At 51.6% G+C, this 17,719-nt stretch overlaps 1 protein-coding gene across 4 annotated transcripts in view; it reads left to right on the top strand.

Annotated features, from left to right (window-relative positions):
* ASCC1 (activating signal cointegrator 1 complex subunit 1) overlaps positions 1 to 17,719 on the top strand; it is a 37,867-nt gene that overhangs the window by 7,267 nt on the left and 12,881 nt on the right. For all 4 annotated transcript variants that reach the window (XM_051618081.1, XM_051618080.1, XM_051618078.1 and 1 more), the window contains exons 6-9: positions 6,435 to 6,571; positions 8,739 to 8,858; positions 12,595 to 12,719; positions 14,240 to 14,319. In XM_051618081.1, coding sequence (XP_051474041.1) covers positions 6,435 to 6,571; positions 8,739 to 8,858; positions 12,595 to 12,719; positions 14,240 to 14,319 — 462 coding nt within the window. The remainder of the gene's footprint in view (positions 1 to 6,434; positions 6,572 to 8,738; positions 8,859 to 12,594; positions 12,720 to 14,239; positions 14,320 to 17,719) is intronic.

The raw sequence follows: 17,719 nt of genomic DNA, 5'->3' as shown, positions 1-17,719 counted from the left end.
TCAGTTGTCTCTAGGAGCAGGACTGTGCTGGCTTTTCAGTCTTTCCTGACAGTTCTGATTTAAGTCCCTCTTCTCCACCCAGCTGCCTATTTCAGCCACATCTTAGGACTTTTCTATCCCTCAGGTTGCCACCTGCTGTTAAATACAGCTGAAAGGGGCCAAGAAATCCAGGGATTTCTTGGATTCATTGCAACCAGTGCAATGCCATGTGCACGGTGGGGCTGGGAGGGTATCACTGCCTCCACCAGCTATCCCTGTTAGCCAGCTCCTTTATTAAAGGAAAGCCCTGAAGCCAGGGGGGTGGGAGCATTAGCCTGAGAAAGTGTTGGCTGGCCAGAGGACCTCGGGCTGGTGTCAGTGGTGGCCTGGCTCCCTCTGTTGGTGTCTAGTTCCAGTCCTTGTGTGGGGACACAGCAACAGTTCCAGGCCGATCCTGCCAGTGTCACATGATGTGGCCTCTTTTCATTCACCCTTGCAGCCGTTGCTGCTGTCCCTGCTGCCTCCTGTGGTTTCATTCCTGCAACACTCTGGCCTCACACAGGACTTGCTCTTCTTGTAGAGGACTCACTTTTCCTGCCTGCTCTTCTGGTTGCATCTCTGCAGCCCTCCTTTGGCCCAACCTCTGCTGGTGACCTGAGCTGCTCTCCAGAGCCCTCTTGGTCTGTCTCTGTCCCATTGTTTGTCCCTTGCTCACCCCTAAGTATCAGTTTGCATCCCTGGGTAGGCCAGGAGGTCTGACATCCACTGAGAAGCATTTTCATAAATATATCTTGGGATCTTCCCCAGTGTTGTCAGCCACATTCAGAAGGAGCTGGGAACATGTGCAAACCTTTGTGTGCTTCTCCTAGAAAGCTGCAGAAACCTAGGCCTGAGCAGAGGGGTGCTGAAACTCTGACCAGGCTGGACATCTTCATTTTTCCTCCTCTTGCCTGACCTTCTGTCTCTCCTGCCAGCTTTTGTTCTCTGTCTGGAGCGTGCTGAGTCCTGTCAGGCTCTGCTTCATGTTTAGGGAATCCTGCAGGTGGGAACAGGTTTCAGCCTCACAGTTACTTCTGGCTTTCTGTAACCTTGGACTTGAACTGTGCTCAGAACCAGCCCCCAGGCATGAATCCCCCTAATACCAGTATCACAGAATCCCAGACTGGTTTGGGTTGGAAGGGAGCATAAAGGTAATCTAGTCCCAACCCCCTGCGTGGGACACCTCCCACTAGACCAGGTTGCTCCAAGCCCCATCCAACCTGCCCTTCAACACTGGTGTTGAGTGGATGTTGAGGCATCCACGGCTTCTCTGGGCAACCTGGGCCAGGGTCTCACCACCCTCACAGAAAGAATATCTTCCTGATGTCTAATCCAAATCTCCCCTTTTTCAGTTTGAAATGGTTCCCCCTTATACCATCCCTCCCTGCCCTTGTCCCAAGCCCCTCCCCAGCTTTCCTGGAGCCCCTTCAGGCACTGGAAGGTGCTCTAAGGTCTCCCTGGAGCCTTCCCTTCTCCTGAAGGGGCTGAACACCCCAACTCTCTCATCCTGTCTCCAGAGCAGAGCTGCTCCAGTCCCTCAGATCATCTTTGTGGCCTCCTGTGGACTAACTCCCAACAGCTCAGTGTCCTTCCTGTGGTGTGGGCTCCAGAACTGGACACAGTGCTCCAGGTGGGGGTCTCCTGAGAGCAGAGCAGAGGGGGAGAATCTCCTCCCTAGCACTATCTCCAGGAAAGTGTGGCACTCAGGACATAGCACACCTTTTGCTGCTGCCAAGTCATCAAGATGCTTTTGGGAACCTCCCAAAACAGTGACAGCTGGAGCTGCCCTACAGCAGGACACATCTCTGTGGGTGGAGGCAGAAGGTCTGGGGCTGCAGTTCCTGCTCTCCACGCTGCCTGGGCACCAGGTGCCCCAGCCTTGGGAGCTGTGGGGTCATATCAGCACTTCTCAGTGCCCTGTGCTGGGCCTGGCAGGTTCCTGGTGGTGCTCACATCAGCTGCAGAGTTGCCATTTTTAGTTTGAAATGTGGCATGGGGTCAGTGGCAGGTTCTCTGGGGGGGCGTTGCCTATGGTAGCTGGGAATACCTGGTGCTTTGTTTTCCTGCCCTTCCTTCTCCTGGCACCAGCAAAAGGACTTCTGGATATAGCAGTGCCTGTTGGTACAAGGAGTGTGTTGCAGCCCCCTGTGTCTCTCCAGCACTGCCAGCCCATAATGCCACTCTAATACCACTTGATCTCACAGCAGGGTCTGCTAGAAAACACAGCCGTCAGGAAAATCTTGCAGGGCAGTGGGAGAGCTTATAGGTTGGTCCAAAGCAACAGGATTGCTCAGGATCCTTGAGGAAGCTGGAGTTGGTTTCAGCCACAGGAGCCACGAGCTTCCCTTCCCAGGGCAATTTGTTGGTGTGAAACAGGCAGGATTAGGTCAAACTCTGGTCTTTGAAGCTCAGGAGAAACAGGAAGGGAGGGAGAGGAGCAGGTGTGTGTGTATATGTGTGGTGGTGTGTGAGGATTTCTTCTGGCCACTGAGCACTTGTGAGGGACTCTCTCACTGAAGCAGTTGCCATGACAACCATTCGTTGATATTTGATAGCCCCAGGGTGATGTTGGTGCTCTCTAACTTTTGTGAGTCTTGAAGACCTTTTCTAAGGTGAACCTGGTGCTGAAATATGGAACACTTGGGGTGTCATTCAAGCTATGGTGTGGGCAGGGCAGTGCAGCAGGGCAGAGGGGAGGCTCCTGGGAGGCTAATTTAACATCAACCCGGGGAAGTGGCTCTCCTGGCCGAGCTCATTCCTGATGTGGTGCAGTGGGAGGTCCAGGTAACTGCATGACCTTGGAATTCTCACACGTTCCTGTAGGTGTCAGAGTGAGGAGGACCAAAACGTTTGCAGGTGGAAGAGGGAAGAGACTTTGCAGTGATACTGTGGTGGAGAATCACAGCTGGGTCTTTCAGAGCTGTGCAAGTGCAGCATATTTGCAGTCTGAACAGGCTGCAGATGTAGCATGGAGAGGAAGTGTAATTGCTGGAGTAGATGGGCAACCTGTAAAGATCAGACATTGCTAATGAGCTGTTCTATCTGGGAGTGGAAGGGACAGAAAACAGGAGGGTTTTTTTCAGCCAGCAGCTCTTCAGTGAGTTCTGAGAAAATGCTGTTTTTCTGGCTAGCTCCTTTGTTTGTGGATCAGGGTGGGAGAGGGCCTATAGCTGGTATGCATTATCCTGCTGGTCAGGAAAAGGAAAAGATCATCAAACTGTCTGCAAATGTTGGAAGCTTTTAAGACAGGAGAGAAGATGCAGCGAGGGAGGAAGAGCAAAGGAGTTTGATCCTTTGCCTTGTCGTGGAGAAGACCTGAAGTGTGTTGTGGTCTGTGGTTTCCCACAGACTGAGACCTGGAGGAACAACGTGCTGGGGCTTTTGCAGAAAGAGGTGAAGGCTCCAGGTTAAAAACTTTCCATGTTCCTTCTAAAGGAGGAGGGCAAAGGTAGAGGACAAAGGAGAAGGAGAAAAATGAATGTTAAGGCTGAGTGGAAACGAGTTGTATTTTTGATCATGACAAGGCAGTGTCAGGGAGAGGTGTGGGCTAAAATGGACAGTCATCACCTACAGAGGGTGGGTAAAGGGGATATTCTTCCTGCCTCTCTGTCCATCCTTAGAGAAACCCAAGTTTGAACAGTGAATCTTTAGAGAGGTGCTGGAATCTGTTGGTATCTGGCAGTGGGTTCCTGCAGAAGGCAGCTTTCAGATTCCCCTGCAGAACTCAGAGACTCCCTGCTGTGACACTGCCCCTGCCCTGCCCTGCTCTCCTCAGGGCTGGCAGCCACCCCCTGCCCCAAGCCCCTGAGCCTTGTGCTACAAGGGGGGAGGAGACTGGTGGCAGGGGAGCTTGTCACCCAGAGACACTTGGAGAGCAGGGCTTAGATCCTGGTGGATCCCTCGGCCCATCTCCCAGCCTGAATCTCACTCCTGCATTTGTGCTTGTAGCTTACCTTCAGGGGCTTCATTAGGTATTGGGAAGATTCCCATAAAGCCCCAAAATCACAGCCTTGACACAAGGTCACACCTCTGGGGCTTCTTCTTCCTGGATGAGGATGGGAATTTCCCTTAGCAGCAGTTAGGAACACCTGTCTCTAGGCTCTGTGTTGCTGCCGCCTGGCTGGGCTGCTTGGGTTGCAGAGGGCTCATAGCACTGGACAGGGCAGCTTCCTGTGAGGTGACACAGTGGTTGCTGGTAGCAGATCTTCATCTGGGACTAGAATAAGTGGGTCCCAGCTTTTTTGCATCCCTGCCAGCAGCAGGCAGCCAGGAAGGGCTTCCTGTTCCAGGGAGAGGTACCTCTGACGTAGCATCTGCTGTATGCGTGGGAGAAGTGGGATCTGCTGGCCTGCAAAAGAGTAGGGCTGTAAGCAGGGTTTGTAGGAGCTGTCTGAAAACTAGGGAGTAAACCAGGAAGATGATCTAGGTCTTGGCCTGCTCCTCGTGTACTGCTCTTCCCTGCTGATCTCCCCAGCAGTGGTGGCGTGGCTTGTGGAGGTGACGTGCCATCACTTTGTCAGCTATCAGCCCACTCAGGTGGTGAAAAGCTCAGGGGAACATGCTGTTTTGGGGGCAAGTTGGATGTTGAACAGTACAAATTCTGCCAGGGCAGAAAAGGAGGGTAAGGCTTTTGCTTTCTGACCCACTCACTACCTTCTCGTTACCCTACATCTGTGGGGATGACATGGGCTGGCTGTCCCTAGCAAGGAGAAATCCAACTTTCTCCCAGCTTCTGTCACCCAAGCTACTGCTTTGAGATGGGCTACACATCCTCTGGCTACAGAAACCACTGGAGAAAAAAGGCTGATGGAGGGAAATCATGTCCTGTTAACAGCAGTATGAATTAAAGGGAGCCAAAAGGCTTATACAGCAGAGAGGGGAGGTGGAGGTGTCCCTCTTCCCTCTGCTTCTGATGGGCCTGGCTAATTAGTCCATGCTTGTTTCAGGCTGCTGCACAGTGCTGAGGTTTGCAGCATGGCACCATTTGGGGCTTCAGTCAGCAGTGAATTAGCAGCAGTGGAAGGTGTGTGTGTTCTCTCTCTTCTATGGCTACCAGAGCAAGCACCTGTGTTCATAGAATCATAGGATCATGGAATGGTTTGGGTTGGAAGGGACCTTAAAGATCATCTAGTTCCAACCCCCCTGCATGGGCAGGGACACCTCCCACCAGCCCAGGCTGCTCCAAGCCCCATCCAACCTGCCCTTGAACACTGCCAGGGATGGGGCAGCCACAGCTTCCCTGGGCAGCCTGGGCCAGGGTCTCCCCACCCTCACAGGGAAGAATTTCTTCCTAATGTCCAACCTGAATCTACACTTTCCAGGTTCTAATCCATTCCCCCGTGTTGCAGGCTGGCTTGTTGCTGCTCCAGCCCATGAGCACCCCTGTAAAGAAGAGTATGGATGTTGTCACTAAAGGTGAAAAATGCTGAGTGGGATGTGGGGCATTAAACTCTTGACAGGCTGAGGTACTGCAGCATTTAACTGCCTGAAAGGTTTTATTTCAAACTCGGAAGGCACAGCTAGAAACTTCCAAGCTGTCCTTGGCTTGGTGGACTTCCTTCAGGCAGAGAAAGGGCTTTGGTGGCCTGGCAAGTGCTGTTGGCTTCTTCTGGAGTTAAACGTGGAGGTTATTTAATTGAGCTGATGGGAAATGGCCACTAAGTGGAAATAATTGTTTCAATATGGGTGTGGTGACCATCCTCGAGGTATTTTTATAAGTATCCCAGAACAAAAGAGCATGTTTCTTAAAGCTGACTCTAACCACTGCCCCACCTGGGAACAGTTCTTCCCCAGCAACGACACGTAACTTTTCTTATACAGGGAATTTAAACTTAATTCATCTTGCCAAACTACAGGGCACCTGGGAACAAGAAAAATGTAATTATCAGAGTTGGTATTAGCCTTGCTTGTGTTGTGAAGTGCAACCTGTGTTTAGACAGGATTTAGAGACCATTTAGAGCTTGTCACTACAGCTGATTCCAGCTTTATGGCACAAAAAAAATCGACTTAACCCCAGTTTTAAATCTGTGCTGACTTGGGTTTGTTGCTGCTGGCAGCTGCTGCTTCCCCAGCTGTGCAAGTCTCCTCTCAAAAGCCTGTACAAGTGGGTGCTGCTGTGCCTGGTCCTGAATTAGGGCCTGTCCTAAGGAGCTTCCAGAGGGAAGGGCAGGCAGGGAACATGTCCCTGCAGCAGGGGGCTGTGCCTCTCCCAGCAGGCTGAGCTCCCTTGCTCCCAAGACCTGAGAAATGTTGCTGCTCCTTTTTCAACTTGGAGTCACTGCCAGCCCCACCAGTGATGCAGAGATAGAAGGTTTGATGCCAGTGGCTTGGTACCTGCTCTCTGTAGTATTTATACCTCTGGTAGTGAGGTGTGTGTGTGAATCAGACACCTGTATATAAGACTGATTGATTTGCAGGATGATGGGGTCAGCAGCAGCCTCTTCCAGAACCCTGCAAAGCTTCACCTGACTCTGGGGACGCTGGTACTTCTGAATGAGCAAGAGATCCAGAAAGCCTGTGACCTCCTACAGCAATGCAAAGAGGACTTTGTGGAGTAAGTGATAAGAGGGGGATGTCATCAGCAAGGGCATGAGTGGGGGAAAGACAGCAAGCTGTCTTTGACAAGGGACAACAAAGAGAAAAGCAGGTCAACACTCTGGAAATGTAGGGAGAGGCTGAAACGTTTCAAATGGGAGCAGCAGAAAAATCAGCCATCAGTCACAAAGAGTCTAGCAGCCCCTCCCAGCTCAGCTCAGACCCTCAGCATTCCCTCCTCTCATTTCTTTCCCTCCCGTGGCATCCCTGTTATTTTGATGTGAGCAATTCCTGCTGTTGTCCCCTGCCTGCTGCAGAGGGAGGGATGAGCTCCATCCCCTCCCCGTGCTGCCTGCTGCTTCTCTCCTGCCTCAGAGCAGATGCTGAGGTGTCCTTGACATGCATTCCTTGATGCCAGGAGCTGTGTGCTGGGAAGTGAGTGATCAGTCTGAAATGCTCTGTGCTGCTCCAGGAGCAGGTCTTGCTCACTGCCTGTTAACACTGAGCTGCAGATGTTAGGGCTTTAGCTGCAAATGTGGTTGAATGACTCTGTAATTAGTTTATCTCTGTCTGGCTTAGAAGCTGGAGGTGGCCTGAGGGATCTGTTCACTTCTTTCTTTCTGCAAAGCCTTTGCACACAGAGCACAGATCCTGGATTTATTTATGTTTATATTTATTCATGTCTTGCCTCAGTGCATGAGGAATCAGCCACGCTCTGCCAGCTGATATCTGTGGGAAGTAACTGCATGCCCAAAATCCATACCTCTGCCTTTAAAATTGACAGCTCCAGTTGTTCAGCTCTTGAAGAGGAATGCAAGTGTGTTTCCAGGGGAAGGCTCTGCCTGCAGCATTTGGGAAGTGGCAGCTTCCTCACGAGTGGATTGAACTGAGGCAGAGAAAAATCTTGGCTTTCCATTTCCTTTAGTGTAAGGGGAAGCAACACTTGAATGGAACCTCTAGGTTATTTCCCACACCTAAAGAAATACACTTTGAAAATGCACTTAGGCTCCCCTCCACCCACATCAACCTTCATGAGGAGGTTTACTTACCTAGGTGCAGGCAGTGCCATGTGAAGGTGGATGTGCCCTTTTTGACCCTTTCTGGAAGAAGTGGCCTCAAGCACTCTGGGTGTGACGTGCACAACTGAGCACTGGTGCTGCTTTCCTCCCCATGAACATACAGGAAGGGGAAGTGATGCTTTTTTTATTCCACCTGGAAAGCTTTGCTGAGAAGCTCCAAGGCAGTCTCTGGGGCAGCTGAACAGAAGGTTTGAGCAACGTCACGTGTGCTCACATTGTTGTGTTTATGACTTCTCCTGGCCAAGACACTCCCTGTACTTCCCACGAGACTTTGGTGTCAAGTGAGACAACTGTAGTTACTCACAGGGAGCTTTGGCTGCAGCTTGTGCCTCCCTGGGGTGTTCTGGGGTTAAAGGCAAGGAGGGCAGCATGTTTGGAAGCAGATCCACTTCATGGGGGGTTTGCAGGTGTGGGGGTGCAGATGATATCCTGCAGACATCTTGGGGTTTGCCTTCCTGCCAGAGGAGCTGGGGCTGGTTTTCAAACAGCTCTGGTTACTTTCCAGTATTTGTGAGTGGATGTTGAGATCTACTTCAAGCTGCCTTCTGTATCCAGGGCTTTCCCCAGTGAAATGAATGAGCTGGAGACTTTGTGTCATGATCATTCTCTTCACAGGGAAGGCGGGAGCTTCTCTGGAATGAGAGCTGATGGGTTTTTTTTTTTGACATGTAAATGGAGATCTCCTTGTTGAGATGGTCTGTGAACACTTGACAAGTTGACTCAATGTATGTCTAAAATATGGAATGTATGAATGTAAATGTTTTCACAGTGTTTCCTGAGACAATGAGACAACAGCAGCTGTAGCCTTTTGAGCTTTAGAAAGCAGGGAGACTTTTTGGTGTTTGGGTTTTTTTCCTGCCAACAACCAAAAGAGTTGGGGAAGAGAAGAACTCCTCAGTGGAGCTCACTGTCCCTGCGGTCTGTAGAACATTTAAGTCCCACTTAACCTCCAAGTGGTGCTTAGTTACAGCAAAAAAAAACATGTTTGAGATCATTCCTTTAGTAAACCCAAGCATTTAGGGTGTGCATGAAGGGTGTCACACGTTGTATTTCAAAAGCAGGTGGGGTGTCTTGCTTTTTTAACAGAAGGGGTTTCTTGTGTTGTAGCCAAATAGCTGGAGGGAAGCCCCTGACTGTGGAGCTGGCAGGAGTGGAGTACATGAATGATGACCCTGCCATGACTGATGTGCTCTATGCCAAAGTCCACATGAAGGATGGCTCAGACAGGTGAGTTCCCCATGCTCCTTTCTCTCATTCCTGTAGTCATGCTGTGCTAGAGAAGCCCTCTGGCATTTTGGTGCTGGTGGGTACTGGTAGCAGGGCCTTGGGGCAGCAGTCAGGAAAATGAAGTTGTTCTTGCTTCCTGAACCAGATAAAGCAGTGATGTGTTTCCTCTTTAAATCAGTCACTGGTTGGGGTGGCTGAAAGATGTCATTTGTCCCTGTAGCAGTCTGTCAGGTTGAATAATGATGTTGTGGCTCATGCAGTGATAAGATGGCCAAGGAGATACTCCTGAGATGACTTAGAAGGCAGGATAACTTGGCCTCTGCTGTCTAGTTCCCAACCTGCAATCCAGATTAATCTAGACAGCCTGGCACTTAATTATTCTTAAAACCCAGCTACACCAGAAGGTTCTCAGACAAGCATGGCTCTGTCATGGAGTTGGTTTCTGTGTCTGTGAGGGGACTGGGATGGGCCCTGGGTGTGGAATGTGTCTTCTGAGCAGCTGAAGTGACATCTCAAAGCCTGGTTGGTGTCAGTGCATGTGTTTGTGCTGCTTGCCACTGTGGCTGATGGAATGGAGCTGCCCAGGATGTGGCAGTGTCTCTGCAACCTTCCTCCATCTCATTTTGGGAAGTATGCCACCAGGGGAAGCACCATCTTCTCTCTCAGTGCCTCCCAGAAGACTGGGGAAACAGAAGAGCTGTTGTTCTCTGTGGTGAGGTGGGTGCAGAAGGGAGATGGGGAGTAGCCAAAAGGGCTTTAGCCTTCTCTCCTAAGCTTTCCCCTTTTCTGGCAGTGCTGCTCTTTTGGGTCTGTTCCCCCTGCTGGAGGACAGCAGAAGGTGGCAAGGGAGCGTGGAGCCATGGAGGAGGGAGGCTGTGAGCAGGGACTGGCTCAGGGAGGAAAGGACATGTTCTGGCACCTCCTTTTCCTGAGGGCTGAGGAAACGAGGAGGAGGGAGGGCTGCTCAAACCCACACTTTGGAGGCTGTGTTGAAGTAGGAGATCGGAAGTGGGATAAGAATATGGGTGGGAAAATGAAGTGTGAGGGTTGCTGGGAGGCAGTAGGACTTGCAGTCTTTTCCTCTTCTCAGCTTTTCTACTTTGAAGTCAGTCCTGCCTTGGAAGAGGTGAGATGAAACAAATGGGGTGGGTGGAGAGCCAGGACAAGCTAGAGATCAGCCAGGAAGCAGAAGTGCAGGGAGAAACGAGGCAGGAGCACTCAGGAGGAGGAGACAGGGGCAGAGTCTGGGTGACCCAAATGCCCTTTGGTTGGTGTGCTGCAGAAAGCATCCAAAATGTCAGCTCTGAGAGTCCTCTTCTCCTGAGTCACTGAGCTCTGGATCATCTCTGGGGTGCAGTGCTTGCCAACCTGCCTGCATCTGAAAATAACTCTGTGAGCTGGTAGAGGAATCCTCTAGAGCACAAGCAGGCCCTACAGTGAGGCAGCTTGGATTGTTGGTGCTAGCACTCTGGAGTGCTTCAGGTGCCAGCTGGGAACCCTCTTTAGCCATGGTGCTAGCAGAAAATGTGCAGTAGGGCTGGCAGAGCTGCTACTGGCAGGGCAGGGAAGTGAGGTCCTCAAACCCACCTTGCCTTGAAACTGAAAAACCCCACCCATCCCTCCAAGAAAGGGCTGGTGTCTCCTCTGGCCTTCACAAAGATCTGTTATCTGAGATTGTGGCCAAACACAAGAGGTGACACTTTGCATGGCTCCTGGGGGGCTGCCTGACTTCCCTGCTGCAACAGCTTTTTAGCTTTTTGCATAGGGAGGGCCAGGTTTTTATCCTTGGCCCAGGCCTGGTCCTGCCCTCACCTGCAAGTTAATTCACCTGGCACTTCTCCCTTAGCTGTTAGTGAAGCTAAAAGCATTTAGCTTTGCAAAGGGGCAAGAAGGTATTTTTTGTGTTGATGGGGAGCAGTGAAAGCTGCTTCTGCCCCCTTTGAGAGTCCAGCAGACAAAATGTTGGGACAGACAGTGCTTATAAAGGGGACAAATGGACATCCCTCTGGAAAACTCAGCTTTATTTTCTGGTCTGTCAGACAGATCATTGCTCAGCAGCTCCTGCACCTCTTGCCTGCTGGAACCTGCCATGCTTTGCTCAGGGAAAGCAGAGTTTCTCAGCTGCAAGGCCAGGACCAGAAAGTGGCAGCCACGTGGTGGGTCAGACTGCTGCTCTCCACCTTGAAGAGAGGTGTGTGCCTTCCTGTCCCATGCAGGACATCTTGCTAGCTTTGTGTAGTTCCTGGCAGGGCTGAGGGGTGGAGTTCCTTCCTGATCTCTGGCTGATCTTGATCAGCTTAAGCTATAAAGCAGGAGATTTGATTTACCCTGACTTAGCTTGCATAACTGCAGACAGAATTAGAGGTTGGCAAGCCCTTCTGCACATAGAATGGCTCAGACTGGGAGAGGGATCATGCTCTGATGCCTCCCACATGGCAAATAATTCCCATTATAATTCATTCTAATTTGTTTTATTTCCTTGATTAACTTTATAACGTAATAAAGCACCATTTTCACTTGAGCTATTCTCTGTTAATTTGTTTTAGTATTGCCTGTAATGATATTCATTTAATCTTTGTCTTTGCTGATTTAAAAAAATCACTGATGGAAAGCCAGAAAGTGGTAGAAAACCATGACAATTGGTAGTTTGGAGAGTCTCAGAATCATCACAGAGGGGCTGGCGGCCCGTGAGGGACAGGACAGAGCTGGTGGTGGAGCAGGAGCTGGCACGTGGAGCATGACAGCTCTGGGGTTCAGCCTCAGAGAGCCCATGCTCTGCCTCTCCTGCTGCAGCTGAGACACCCGAGTGGTGGGACCTGGTGGAGCAGCTCTGATCCCTTGGATGCCCTGAGAGAAGCCAGATTCCTTCTGCACAGGGTGAAACCCTCTTGCTTTGTTCTCAGGGGTGGGAAGCTCTTGATCCAGCACGTCCTTGCTGCTTTTTGGTAAGGCTCAGGCACTGCAGAAACGTTGTGGGGGGGGGGGGACAGCAGCAGCCTGGAAGTCCCTTCAGCTCTTCAGATGTAGGGATATGTGAGCACACTGCTTGGATCACCTGCTCCTGCTGCCCATCCTAGGACAGGTCTGCCCACAGATCCTGGCAGCCACAGCCCATTCCATCCCTGACCAAGGACAGACACGAAGGTGACAATGAGTCCTGTGATTCTGCTTCCTCAGTAGCTCTGAAGCTGGAGCACCCACCAGGATGTGCTGTCTGAGTCTGTGCCATCTGTCACCATGGTCTGGGCTCTCCCAGAAATTAAGCCCAGTTGCTTCTTTGGGACAGAGAGGGTTGGAGCTTCACTCCTGGTGCAGTGTCCAGGTCACAGTCCCTGAGCAGGCAGGTCCTCCCAGAGTCAGGGAGCCTCAGCCTCCCTGGAGGTCTGTGGATTTGAGCACTTGGGAGGAGAGGCACAGTGTGTTTCCTGGCAGTAGAAAGATGCATCCTTCAAGTCCCAATAACATCTGTCACTGCCATGCTAAATCTGCTCTTCTCGGTGGAATATTCTCAGCAGAAGCCATCACTGAGGAGGCTTTGCCAGACAGCCAGAACTTTTTTTGTTTTGCCTTAAAGCTGAGTCCTGATGGTTCTGTTCTCTTTCCACCAGAGACCAGCTCCCTTTCCCTGCCTTTGTGCAGAGACTTCATTTCACACATGCTGGAACACGAAGAGCTGACAACGTAGGGTTTCTCCTCAGCTTCCACTGCTCTGTTCTCTCTCTTTTTGACTTCCCAGATTGCAGGTGATTGCTGATCAACTGGTGGAAAGGTTTGTGGCCTCTGGCCTGATGCTGAAAGAATGGGACAGGGTGAAACTGCATGCTACTGTCATGAACACTCTCTTCAGGAAAGATCCAAGTGGTATGTGTCCCTCATCCTGACTGATAAATGCATTTCAAGGACTGTCTCTGAATGGGAAGTGCTTTTGGTGGCTTTTGTGTTTCTTTTTTTCCACGTTGGGATTTTTTTCTTCATCTCCAAAGTACCTCCAAGGTTGTGGGAGGTTGTCACTGCCTAAAACCCAGAAGAAAATGAAGAAGCAAGCAGCAGAGCTGGACAAGGCAGGCATGCTTTGAGCTCTTTCCTGAGCCTCTTTGTGATGGCCTCACAAGCACTGTCACCCAGTGGCACTCACAGGATGTGGGCCAGAGGGGAGTGCCTTCCATGGGAGGTCGTGGGGCTCTCTATGTCCCCAACATGACACTGGAATTCAGGAACACCTCAGTGTGCTGTCCTGACCTTGAAACAAGATGAGAACTCTTTGGTCAAGTTAAGGATTGCCTGTTGGTTTAGGAGCACAGTTCCAGTGTCACTCTCACTAAAAGGGACTCAGTGGGCCAAGAGGCTGAAGAGGAGCTATTGCTGAGCCTGCTCTGCCAAGTGATTGTCTTCTCTGGCAGTCTGGAGCATCCTTCTTACCACATTACTGTACAAAGCAGCAGCATCTGTAGGGAGCGGCAGTATGAGACAGCCCTGAAAGCTGGTGAAAACATGTGAGGCCCAAGTGCCAACGTGGCTGTGGGCTAGGGGAGGCAGTGGGCAGCTGAGCCTGGCACGAGGAGTTGATCTTCCCAGGAGGCATGTGAGGCTTCTCAGACACAGCAGTGAGAACGTTCCACAGGCAGCCCTGGCAGTCACTTTCTATTCAATACAGGATTTGAATAGCATGCCAGATGTGAGTGGGGCTTGCTACTTAATGCTGGAGATGAAAAAGAAATATTGAATATCTTCGCTGAGGGAGGCAGAGGTCCTGTGGAAAGAGCAGATCATGTACTTAGGGGATTAGATAAAAACCCAGACATGCTCTGGGGAAATGGATCTAAGATGCAGGCATTTGGCAGTTGCTGCAGGCCTAGGTTGCTGTTCCTAGTGGCTGTGTGTGTGTGTGGCTGTGTGCCCACCCCAAAGAAGGATACCCACCACATGGATGTGCTTCCTGGAGCAGGCAGCAGAGGTTGGTGCAGGTGCTGTCGGATCCCTCCTGGCATTGTGCTCCCGTGCCATGTGTCTGCCTGGTGCTTGGTGCTGCTCCAGGCCCTGACTCACACCCTGGCATGATGTGCAATTCTAGTCAGCCAGGGAGAAGCAGATGTGTTTCACCAAGGATTGTCCCAGCACTGGCTATGAATTAGGGTCTTTCCTCCAGGTAACATGGGGGATCCCCACAGAGGCACCAGTTCCTGTGTATTCTCATTAAAATCCAAGTGGAAGTGGGTTGTTTGGTTTGAGGGGTTTTTTTGTGCTAAGAACTGGGCAAAGATGGTTTATTAGCTGGCAGCTGACTTTGGGGAGGGAGAGAGTGGGGGGGGGGGGGGCTGAAGTACAGCACACACAGTTCTCCCATCTGAAGCTCATTCTGGTGGTGGCTTTTCTCCTCACAGCTGAAGAGAGAAACAATCCCATGGCTGGTAAATCATCTTCAAAGGAACGGGAGTCGTTTAACAGCCGAAACATCCTCAAGGTCAGTATGAAACAATTAGGGTAATGGAGCCAGTTGTAGATAGTGTATATAGCCAGAAGAGGTTGAAACACCTCTTCAAGACTGCCTTTGTCTTAGGCTTAGCAGGTCTCCCGGGGGAGGGGGAAATCTGTTTAGAAAATAAACAATCCAAATCACTTGTAATTGGGAGTATTACAGTATTTAACAGCAGCGTTCTTAGAGCCGGTGAGGCTGGGATCAGGAGTCTGTAGCAGGAATGCTAAGTGGGTGTTTGTGTTGTCATTTACTTCCCTCCTGTTTTACCCTGGAGACTCGGGCTCCTGTCGATCCTCAGCCCACCAGAAAGGAATACTTTATTGCTCTTGTTCTACTCACTCACGTGTATTTCCGAAACTGAAACCAACTGCGTTTTGCTTACTCTTCTTGCTCTTTATTTTAAGTCTTTGCTGAGGGTTTGCATGGTTTTGCTCCAGGAAGATAGCAGATAGTGATAGGGAGTCCTACCAGCCAGGATCTGAGGGCTTTGGCAGCCATCAGAGGGGATAGGAAGTGAGATCCCCCAGCCAGTGGAGGCGGGTAAGGCTCGAAGGGGAGCATCCTGCAGCCTCCCAGGCTCTGCCAGCCACGGTTGAAGCTGCAGGCAGCCTCTGCTGCTCCCCCAGTGTCAGCCCCGTGCTGGGGCACTTGGCCCCTGTAGCTGTCCAGAGGGAAAAGCCAGGCACAGAGAGGTAGAAATGGAAGGCAAGGCTGGGTTGCAAGCACATTTGCAATCCTCTTTGTGCGAGGGGATTTGTTGCAAGCAGCTGTGATAAGAGGGAGATTGGGATAATGCTTGAAGACATTTGGGAACTGACCAAAAAATATGCTGGCAACAAAGAGACAGGAGAGAGGGTGCAGGCTGGGTTGGGAGCTGGACAGCCCACGAGGGAAAGGGTGCCCTTTATGTTGGCTTCCAGCTTGGCTGAGCGATGTATCAGGTGCTGGATGGCGGGGGGTGTGAAGGCAGAGAGTGGAACTGATTGATCTCCTCTGCCCAGAGGACAGACAAAAGAAGGACAAAATGAGGTTAAGCTCTCATTGTCCTCCAGCGGGCTGTGCCAGCGCGGCGTCGTGACTCAGCATCGCCACACGTTGAGGGTCCTGTGAGCTGGAGCAGGAGAGCCAGGGAGCTGCTTCCCTTTCCTCGTGCAATCTTGGAGCTTTGGTTAGGTGCTGCTGGCTGGGAGCTGCCTCCAGAAAGGGGTTGGTGGTGCGTGGCACCTCTGTCTTGGCGTGTGCGCCCACGTTCCGCTCTGCCCTTCGGCCCTTTCTCGTGCCTCCCTTCAACTGGTCCTCAAGACCTGAAAGAGACCTAAAATCAAACCCTCGGTCTTCCTGCTCCTCATCCCTTCAGGATGGGGAAGGCATTAACCACGCTCCCTCTGCTGGTCGCACCACTTGCGGGCTGCACCGCAGGGTCTGGACTCGCCTCGAATCGTGCCTTCTTCCCCTTGCTGCTCTCGGAAATTAAACCCCATCGGCTTCGTCATCTCCTAATTGATTTTGTCCTGATGTAGCCAAAAAAGAGCTGCTGGCTGGTTGGGCTGTTGATAATTATTTCAAAGCATGTCTTGCTGCAAGAAATGTCATCCTTTCTCCCCCACCTCCACTACATTTCCTAACCTGCTCGCTTCCTATTTCCCTTTGGTCTCCCACGTGCCTGCAGCAGAACGCCCGTTGGCATTAATTAATTACATGAGTCATAAATAGCTCCAGGCTTCTTCCAGAGGAGCCCAGCCTCAGCCAGCCACTGATGCATTCTAGCATGACCTTGCAAGGATGCACCAGTTCCCTCTCCAGCCCCCTTTTATAGACATTATTTATTTTCTGCCCACGGAGGCTGCCCTCTCGCCAAGTGGCTTCATGAGCTTTTGCAGGAGGATCAAATGATGGGCTGAAACACAGAATATTAGGGCTTGGAAGGGACCCCCCAAGATCATCGAGTCCAACCCCCCTGCCAGAGCAGGACCAAAAAAAAAGAACTAGGGCAGATCACTCAGAAAGGCCTCCAGACAGGTCCTGAAAGTCTCCAGAGAAGGAGACTCCACAGCCTCTCTGGGCAGCCTGTCCCAGGGCTCTGTCACCCTCCCAGTAGAGAAGCTCTTCTTCACGTTGAGGTGGAACTTCCTGGGCTGGAGTTTGAATCCATTGCCCCTCATCCTGTCCCAAGGCACAAGTGACAAGAGCTTGTCCCTGTCTTCTTGATGCCCTCATGTATTGATAGACATTGATTAGATCCCCCCTCAGTCTTCTCCTCTCCAGACTGAACAGCCCCAGGTCTCTCAGCCTGTCCTCCTCAGGCAGGTGTTCCAGCCCCTTCATCATCCTCATGGCCTTCCTTGGACTCTCTCCAGTAAATCCCTGTCCCCCCTGAACTGGGGAGCCCAGAACTGGACACAACACTCCCAGTGAGGTCTCACCAGGGCCGAGTAGAGGGGGAGGAGAACCTCCCTGGATCTGCTGGAGGAGACACTCCTCCTGATGCACCCCAGGTTACCATTGACCTTCTTGGCCACCAGGGCACATGGCTGTGCCATGGAGAACTTGCTGTCTGTTGATGAAGGTGGCTGCCATTGGGCAGGCTGGCTCACAGGTGCTGTCCCCGTGGAGGCAGAGCGCCGTGCCGCGCGCGTGGGACTCGGGAATAGCTGCCTTGGGTGGCAGCATTCCCACTTGGAAAGCCAACCAAGCACAGCTACTGGGAGGTGGGCATCACTCCAGAAAACTCTCGTCTCCCCCCTCTCATTGGGCAGCTGCAACCAGTCAGGCCTTTGCCTCGTGGAGGGCAGGACTTGGGCACCATGGGGGACTCCCTGATCCTGCTGTTCCAGCCTGAGGCTCCCCCGTGGCCAGAGCTGGGGTGTGTGTGTGTGTGCAGATGCTGTGGCAGCACGTGTTTGCTGATAGCTTGCCTGCCTTACCCCGGGCTCCAGCTGGTATTTTGCTTTCAGCTGAACTAATGGCAATTTTGAATTTTATTTAATAATCCTTTGTTCTCCCTGTTCCGCAGAGTTAAACACACGCTCCTATTGGCGCTAATAGACGGTTGTGCCGGCCGGTGCCTTCCCACACTGCTCAGAAAATAGATCCCGTAGGATGAGTTGCCTTTGGGAGTCTAAATTACTTCTGTCTTGAAGAATAATCCATGAAAAAAGGCTCCCTGGCCTAGCTGGTGCTGGAAGCCCAAGGGAGCCTAGGCCCCAACACCTGAGTGATTGGGTCTCCCAGCAAAAACCAGCACTAGATGCTTTAGCGTTGTGCCTGTCTAGTCCCTAGAAGCTGGGGGTGCTCCATGAACTCCTTCCTGTGGAGCAATATGTGTTTCTTCCAGGCTGGCTAGTGGCTAACTGGACATCCAAGCCACGTGCCATTCTCTTGCTCT

The sequence above is a fragment of the Apus apus genome, chromosome 4 (assembly GCF_020740795.1).
Source record: "Apus apus isolate bApuApu2 chromosome 4, bApuApu2.pri.cur, whole genome shotgun sequence".
Lineage (NCBI taxonomy): Eukaryota > Metazoa > Chordata > Aves > Apodiformes > Apodidae > Apus > Apus apus.
Note: the sequence above shows the minus strand (reverse complement) of the source record. Positions and strands in the feature narration are given on the sequence as shown.